Genomic DNA, 9,690 nt, shown 5'->3' with positions numbered 1-9,690 from the left:
ATCTATATATTGTATAATATTCAACAATCGTAAAAGAGATATTAAACAGATAACAATATTCTAAATATAAAAAATATTAAAAAATGTTTCTTTATCAAAATATATTTTGACAGAGGAAATTTGACGAATAAATATGATATATCAAAAGTATATATAAATAGGAATATGTATATACTTTGATTTGTATACTTTTGTGTGTAATAAAGAAAAACTACTTGGCAATTAAATGAAGGAGATTAAATTGATATAAAAAAAGAAAGAGTTAAAATAGCTAAAACTTTTTTATAAAGTTTTGATGTATAGAAGCTATTCGCGGTAAATATTAGATTTTATTAGATTTAATAATTATATAATTTTTCTCGAAACACACACACACACACACACACACACACACACACACACACACACACACACACATAGTCAGATGCTCTGTCTGCGCATAAAGATGTTAAAGTATAATTCAGATCAATCAAAAACAAATATCGCATAATTCAGCCGCAGTCAATTCGAATGCAAATTCGAACTACGGATTCGATATGAATTCAGTGCAATGCAATATAGTTCATACAATTAAATATTATAATTGCACTGTACAGATAACATTCTTTTTATCAGTATAATTTTTTTTGTGTATTTATCACATTTGGCCAAAAGTTATTATTGTTACAGACTAAGTTAAAAGTGCATCTGCAATTAGGAAACATTATTTGCAAACAAAATGAGATATTGTGAAAGGGGTTAGGCTGTGGCTATTCATCAAGAACCGTATTCTGCAATAAAACCCATTGGACAAGACAAAACGAATCCGGGCCTAAACGATTCCATTGTTCGTCGCATTAATATGCTAATTCAATTATCTGCCTCGTTAACGGCGCGACGGTTTTGCCGACAGTTAGCTTAAAAACTATCAGATAAGACTAAATCAGTTACAGAGCAATTTTTTTTTAATTGATTCTTCATTAATTGATTTTTTATTATTTTATTTTTTATTAATTGAAAATAATAAACAACATGTATATTGCAGATTATTGTTTGAGATTTATAATTCTTCTAATTTTTCTTTCCTTTCTTATTTCTTTCTTTCTTTAACAGACTGAAAATCCCGAATTTATATTCTTAATCTAGCAGCGTACGAGAAATTTTAAAAAGAAAAATATTCTGTAAAGAAACAAAATCACAGAGCAATTTGATGAATAGATTGTGTTATGTTTTTTGAAATAAATTATTATAATAACGAGGATTAGAATTCAATGAAAGTTTTCATCATTCACAATATTTGGAATCCAAATTAGTTGAGAAATTATAAATATAAAGCGTACAAATAAAGCATAATTTTAAAAAAATATTATTTTCATTAATTTTTTTACCGGATTGTATCTATACCAATCAGGATCCAACGCAGATGATCCAGACGGTGTTGGTGCTTCATGCAGTTGGGAATGCATCGATAACGAAGTAGATTGTGATAGGTTGGCATCATAAGTGTTGATGGATTTATCGCTTTCTGTACCTTCGGATGTCGAGGGCAACATTAGATGGGAATGGAGACTGTTGGTTCCTAATGTATGATGGCTGGTCGGGAAGAACGAGTTCAGGTGATGCTGCGCCAATGTCGGATTACCAACTGCCGGTGCCATCGAAGAATAAAATTGATATAAGCTAGTGACGTCCAAGGATGCGTTGTTGTTGCCATCAGCTGAAACCATTGACGTAGACAACGCATCTGAGTCCGCCAACTTAAAACGTGCTGACCTAGGATACGGATAGTAGGGCAGCGCATGAGCTATGGCCGAAGGATTGACGATCGGCGTACCGTAAGGCGATAAAGGAAAACTAGTGCAATGTCTCGAAGATAAGCCCATGACTCTAGATTGATCCAGTTTTTTGGCCTTTCTTCGAGGCCGGTATTTATAATCCGGATGATCCTTTAGGAGCTGATTACGCAGACGCTTCGATTTCTCGATGTAAGGAATTTTATCTTCCTCGGTGAGTTCCTTCCACATTGCGCCGAGCATCTTCGAGATCTCCGAATTGTGCATCTTTGGATTCTCTTGAGAAATCAACTTCCGTTTCTCACGAGACCATACCATAAACGCGTTCATAGGCCTCTTAATATGTATCTCTTGTTGCGCAGGTGTCCGTTGCTTGATATCACTCGCGTCTATAACTTCAGGTGACATTATATTGGAGAACGGATGATACATTGAATGCAAAGACGATGAATGTATGTCGAATCTATAGTTTGAATCTGCGTCCGAATTTAAATTGACTGAGACTGGATTGTACGATACTTGTTCTTGATCTAAACTATGCTTTAGCATCTTAATCGACATAAATCCTTCATAACGTTTAAACGATTCGTTCGGGATTGTTTACAAACTTAACACGCACACATAACGAACGTAACATGCAAACTTAACGAACGTGAAATGATCATGCGCTGATATGTGATATATGAGATTCATAAATTCGTTGGTGGATATTTTAATACCCAAACTAATAATTTTTGTTTGATTATGGAGTTCTTCCACTTCACGTTCTCGCACTCAATGGCTAACTAATTTTATTAACTTACGAAAAATACTGTCTCCTTGCTTGCTAGGTTCAAATTTTCTTGAAATATTTGCAAAAAAAGAAATCTAATCACAAATTGATATCATCTTTTTCTGTATACATATATTGCACATTTTCACAGAAATAATCTTCGGGTGATTCTTCTTAATTATTAATTCACGAATGTAATGCTTCTTCTTCTTTTTTTTTTTCACTTAGATTTGTCAAATCTAAAGGACAAGGGTTATATCAAGATGCCTTTTCGTTCTTCATCACTGTTATAACAAAACATATTATGTTTTTGCACTAAAAAATTAGTAGAAACCAATGATGGATTCAATTTTTCAACAGACTATTGTTTTATCACTGTGATCGAACGCTGCACATCTTTTTCCTAACTGTTTCTGTCTGTGCTCATCTTGAGGTTAGCTTAGTAGCAGGGTATACACTGTTGTGACTGCTGTGCCTTCCGTACCTCACAGCTGACTCATTGTGCTGCCACTGTCCTTCTCGAGTTCTAGGGAATCTCTTCCTTCTCCGTCGTGTCCGTTACGTACCCCACGCGCGACCACGTTTATGGGCGTAGCTTCACCGGTCCTCTTCGAAGGTCGACCGGTTAATTCGTCGACCACCCATCGACCGGCCCCTCGTGCACCATTGGTCGTCGTATCTCAGTTTTCGTGTAACTCCGCTGCTCTTCGTCCCACTTCGTCGCACTCTGTCACCCTACTTTGCTGCCTGCGACGGAGCTGGGAGCAGGCCACTTCGACGCGATATATCGCACGGACTGCAATTATTATTATCGATTACCTCGATAGGACGAAGTACAAATAGCGCATAGACCGGCCGTTATTGACTGGCTTCGTTCGAGTACTGTCGCAACCGCGGGGCTACGTCGCGCAATAATTGCGATAAAAAAGAAACGAGAGATCAAATAAAGATGTTCATAATTTTTTTGTTTCTGTATGCAAGTAATCAACCGCTTCGTGTAATACTATGCATAATTTCGTTTGATTTTAACATTATACTTCAATTTTACCAGAACCATTGTTTTCACTTACACCGATTGTGAGAAATGTTTTGTATGAATAATCAAAACTGGCGCAAAAATTTGTTGGTATATAAAATTGTTTTGTATAATGTTTCATTTTCTACAGAATGAAATTATGTTTGACGTTTTTGAACTTTCCTAGCTTTAGCAAGGAAGTACCTAAGGGTATACCTATAGATTTAAATTGATCTTTCAATTAAAAAATATTTTATATTTTGCTATTTTAATCAAGAAAAATCGGCAATATTCACTATTTGTGAATATTGCCTTTTTTGTTATTATTACTGTTATGTTACATTATGTTTACATTTTGAAGCCCATCTAAAAGAAAAGTGTTGCAACCTTTTAATCGCTAACTGTACTTATGTCGATGGACTATAATATACATATATGTATGTCATAGACTGTAAGTAGGGAGGAGAAAAAAGTGGGGATGAAATTCTCAGTTTGGTCTTAAAAAGTTTTTATTGGAGAACAGCGAATTACTTTAGAACGTTGCTTTGCGTTGTGGTGGAGTGGGGGTGGAGTGGGGGTGGAGTGGAGGCTTTCATTAGCTACAGCTAGTAGCTAATGAAAGCTGGTATTTTACCTTCACTCCACCTTCTATAATAATAAATAAAAATCTTTTGAGATCGGGCTCATCCTTTAGAATTTCAACCCCACTTTTTCACACCCTTCCCCTCTAGCTGCTGCTTTTTCACTTTCTGCTTTTCCGAAGTAAAAGCGTCTCAGTGTTAAATGTCTTTGCAGGACTATATGTTCAAAAATTTACGTTTATATGTGCACTACAGATTTTTAGTACTGGTAGTAAATTTTTGTTTAAATTTTTGTGTTGAATTTTTAACATACTTGAGTGTTAATTTAATAAAGTGTGATTATGTTATTTAAATATTTTGTATTAAATCAATATTTTTTAATATTAGAATGACATAATTAAAAATAAGTGAACAAATAACATAAAAATAATAGTGGATTTATAAAAAATAAATTTATTATTTCTAATCCATTAATTCTAAGAAGAAATGAATAAAAAATTAACGTACTCGCTGAGAGAAAAATTTTTGGCATTTGTAACTATAATTACATGTTACTATAATTATGGTTATTACCACTGTAGTGTTATAGTAACAACTATATATAATTCTATTAACAAATATATATAGTTGATAATCATAAAAGTGACTATGTAATTTCAAACCATTTTTATGGTAATAATAACTATAATTATAGTCATTTTCGGTTACCAGCTATATATATTTGTTGATATATATATAGTTATTATTACTAACTCAGTAATAATAATTATAATTATGACATACAAGTCAAACACAATTATAGTTACAAATACTAAAACTTTTTTCTCAGTACGCATTAATTAAATATATTATAAACGTTAATTTTATTAAAGAAATATGTTTTCAAATTGTATCAGTGTTGCATTTTTGTGTTTATTTCGACGTAATGTTTGTGTGTCGGTTTATATTACTTTCTAACATATTCATTTTGTGATTAACATAAAAATTGGTTGGACTGTTTAGGACGTGAAATGTCACAAATTAAATTTATGTTAAATTTAAGACAAATTTTCTGTGCATGTAAATCATTGGCGGAGGCAAATTATAAAATATTCTGTATAGAGTGTGGATCATTTCTATATTTATTATTTTAATTATTGTATCTAATTGTTTCTTATTTTTGGGAAGAGAAATTTTAAATGAACATTTTTAGTGATATTAGATTAAACAATGATGAATATACAGTTGTAACTCGATTTATGAGCACAAATTAAATTATACAAATATTTATATACAATATCTTACATGTAAAATATTAATAGAATCAGAGGACCATTTTTCTATAAACCAAATAATTAAATTATATTATTATAATATTATTACAACAGTGATTAATGCAACAAGTTTCTTATAATGTGTAGTTCTTATAGTCTGCTATTTCGTAATAGATATTAATAACGATATACCTTAAGAAGATTCTAAAGTCGTCTGTATTACCGACTAAATCATAATTTTTGTATAACAATTACTTGTTTCTTTCTTTACAGATTTGAAAATCTTCTTTCAGAGTTAAAATATATGCATTAATACGTGAGAAGTTTGTGAGATGGAGTTTATGTCAAGAATGATTGATGAAGACAAAATTTTGAAATTTAAATCTTAAAAAAAATTTTTTGTCGTTCTCGGCATAAACTCCATCTCACAGACACATATTAATGCATTCTTGCAGGATAAAAGGATTTTTGAATTATAAAAGAGGAAAAAAGTAATTGTTATACAAAAATTATATAATTTAGTCGGTAATACAGATGACTTTAGGAATCTCTTAACGACATTAATTTTAAACCTCTTCGATATCTAAGTAAAATAAATTCATAAAGTAATGTGTTAAAGCGATATTTAGATAATCTCATAGATATAAATTGCCGAACGTAAAATGATTGAGTGAACGTTTCGCAGTGTTTTCTTATCGTGCAACCCCTTTACGCCGTCTTTTCGTTGTCGACGAGTAATCAATTGGGAGTCTACACTTCAAAACGAGTTTCGACCCTATTTAGCTTACGTATACACGCGCGCATACGTATAGAAAGAGAGGAGAGAGAGAGGGGGAGGGAGAGGGAGAGAGAGAGAGAGAGAGAGAGAGAGAGAGAGAGAGAGAATGAAAGGAGAGGAGAGGAGAGGATGAGAGCGACAGCTTCTGTGAAACAATGCCAGGCGAAATCTGACGGTTACCCTCCTATGGGAAATCTGCGGGTACAATGCAAAAAATCCTCTCGACGACAGGGCACTTGGATTAGAATGAAAAGCGGCGAAAGGAGAGAGCGCCTGTTCCCTTTTCCCAATCTCGAATCGCCCTCCGTCCTGACCCATCCTCTCGCGCCTTCCTAGTTCCCGGAGGACATTCAGCGATGCAAACGAATAGATGCAATAGTTCGCTTCTCTTTCTCGGCGGTATTAGTTGTTTTGTGTACTCTCTATTGCGATTGCTTTTTGATGTCTTTTCACCGTCGCAATCAAATACTTTTCTCTTCTCTATAGTGCTTGTGGGAGCATATTATTTTAATACATTTTAATTAGTGATCTTACTTAAAATTCTATTATCTGGTGTTATATAATAACACTTGTTTAATGAAAAGTATTTTACTTCGTACAACTAAATATGCGTGAAACATTTATGAAATTAAATAGGGGAAAGAACATAATTTAATTATTTGGTTTCTAGAAAAATGATCCTCTAATTCTATTAATGTACTTTACATATAATATAAGATAGGAATACTTGTATAATTTTGTGCTCATAAATCGAGTTACAACCCTACTCATCATTATTTAGTCTAAACAATCTAATCGAGCACACATAAATTTATTTTAGCAATAGTGCTAAATCAAGAGAATAATACACTTCAATTGAATACAATAAAATTTTAATGCAAAATTATTTTTTTAAGTAGCAGATCTGTTTTATAAGATTCACTGTCGCGAAATATTTCCCGAAAGCATCTGTCACTTCATCATCGATCTCGGCACGATTGGAAGAGAAAAAATCCAGGAAAGCAAGTACGTCAGCTAATAATTTATTATCTCGCCGGGGGTGCGCCACCCCGAAAAACAAAACCCATCCTCGTCGCGGCGTCGACAAAAGATGGCGGAAGGAAAAACGAGGAGCACGTCTCTTCCGTCGCGGAAAAAAATCCGGCGACGTGGTCGCCATTCCGTCGGCCTTTCCGCGAATACCTCGTGCGTACAGATACACGTATATACGTATATGAACATATATATATATCCGCGTGTACACACATTCTTGCCCGCATGCAGTCGGGTGCAAATTGGTATTGAAAAATCTCGAAGTCAATTAAAACTCGAGGCACAAAGGATTCGGCGAGACAAAATACCAATTATCTCATGTCCTCGCCGTCGTCCACCCCCATTCCCCCGTTCCCTTCTTTCCCTGCCCGGTCGACGAAGAGGTGGAGGAGGAGGAGGAGGAGGAGGAGGAGGAGGCGGAGAACGAAGAGGAGAGAGGGGAGGCTCTTTCCCTTGCAAGAACTCAATTCCATTAGGCATTGAAGTGAGTAAAACGAGGATGGGCATCTATATAACGCACTCGCATCTCGCTTATCTACCTAATAAAGGTTTCTCTCGCCTCCTCCCCCAACCCCTCAGGCTTCTTCTACTCCTGCGGCACCCCCGCAGTACAAAGCGTGCCCGTGAGGTGTCTGCGAGACAATCCCTTGGGATGACAATGCTTATCCCACGTATGAATGCTTCCTAGGTAATTTAAGTATAGCCCGCCCGATATTGTTCTCCCTTCTCTTCGCGCGTTTCTCCCTCTTCTTTCTCGCGAGTCTTCATTCGTGCTCGTCCATGAAAATTCGTTGTCCTCGCATTAATATATGATCGCTCTTAGATTTTATTCTAGATTGAAATCTAGAGGACTCTCAAGCAAAGATATAAAATTCGAGTATCTCATTTAATGAATATTTAATACATTTGAAAGTTCTATTATCTATTGAGAAACGTTAATTTTCTCATTTTATACCTTACGATTTTTGTTCACTTACCACTATTATCTTAGAGCATAACGTCACAAGTGAGAAAATACACAATAAAAATTCTTGCAAAATATGGAAATATATTTTAATAAAATAATACTTACAATAGAATCTATTGTACTTAAAATTCTATTACGAGTATACGTAAAATATACCGAAATCTTCCCTTTCGTTTCGTTAATTAATAAATGATCATATATCTAGAAATGAATTATATATTAAAAAATAAATAAACTATGTTTTCAGTTATGACAAACTGTCAAATAATTAATATATGTATAGAATTAAGTATGACTTAATTTCTCCCACGAAACAAGAAGATACTATTTGATATATCTTAGAAGTATATTCTCTAAATTTCTTGAAATGAAATCTTACTCCAAAAAAGTTAAAGTACTGCCATTATCGAAAAAAGAGTGAAAAATTTGCACTCTTGAATAAGAGTGGCAGATTTTTATTTTTATTATTTTTTTTGGAGTTAGATTCACTTAAAAAGAGATTACTTTTCTTTGGAGTGAATCTTACTTAAAAAAAAAGTGTAAATCTGTCAAGATTTTTTATTCAAGAATGCAAATTTTTTACTTTTTTTTAATAATGTGACAGTATTTTAATTCTTTTAGAGTGACATTTCACTCCAAGAAATTTGAAGAGTATTCTAATTTCTAAAAATCTATAATTTGTAAATATTTTTATTGTATGTATTCTTGCTACTAACGTCACAATCTGAGATGGTACCGATGAGTAAATAGGAGCTTTAATAAGCTATTAAGCTATGTATGATCTTATACGCATATTATATTTAAATACATTTTGAAATACATTTCTTTAGAAGTAATTAAAAATTTTGTTACAAAATCTAGGATTTTATCACGTCAATTCAAGACGTTTAATGATTCAGAATAATTATTACGATCTTACGCGATAAGCAATAAAAATCCGATGATTTGGCTTAGATGGCAATTAGGGTACAGCTAATTAATAATACTCCGGCTTGACGATGTAACGTCTTTTCTATACAGGCGGAGCGTGTAATTCGGATGTGCGGGGGATTATCCACGTAACTTTCCCGACATTGATCCTGCAAATTAAGTTGATTGCTCGACCGACGAGACGAGATGTCAAACCGGCAGAAACTGCTGGAAGCTTTGTCCTGCTAGCTCGCAGCAGGTGAAGCGCCGCGGTTGACTGATTATGGACGATCGCGAAGGTGTGCGAAAGCAGATAGAGATAAAGCTCCGTTCGCACTAATATTCTCTTGAGAGATCATTTACGTACACTTCCAGGGTGCAAAAATTTTACTGTCGCAAAATATCCAGAGACTCTCAGGACTAAGTATTTTTGAATATTTCAGACAGGTAAAAAATTGTGGAAGTCTTTAATAATCTATAATTTTCGATAATTCAAATAATCGTAATTATCATAATTATAATATTACCTGATTCACATTTTTTACATGCAATTCGATAAACTTCCGTTTTTATAGAATTAAAAACTTACTAATAAATATATGTGTGTATTA

At 33.7% G+C, this 9,690-nt stretch overlaps 1 protein-coding gene across 1 annotated transcript; it reads right to left on the bottom strand.

Moving 5' to 3' along the window:
* Positions 1-1,334: 1,334 nt before the first annotated feature.
* LOC108753107 (transcription factor Sox-21-like) lies at positions 1,335-2,409 on the bottom strand. Its single transcript, XM_018494447.1, is given in 2 exon segments — positions 1,335-2,372; positions 2,374-2,409. Coding segments are annotated over 2 exon segments (1,074 nt in total).
* Positions 2,410-9,690: the final 7,281 nt, after the last annotated feature.

The sequence above is a fragment of the Trachymyrmex septentrionalis genome, unplaced genomic scaffold (assembly GCF_001594115.1).
Source record: "Trachymyrmex septentrionalis isolate Tsep2-gDNA-1 unplaced genomic scaffold, Tsep1.0 scaffold114, whole genome shotgun sequence".
Lineage (NCBI taxonomy): Eukaryota > Metazoa > Arthropoda > Insecta > Hymenoptera > Formicidae > Trachymyrmex > Trachymyrmex septentrionalis.
Note: the sequence above shows the minus strand (reverse complement) of the source record. Positions and strands in the feature narration are given on the sequence as shown.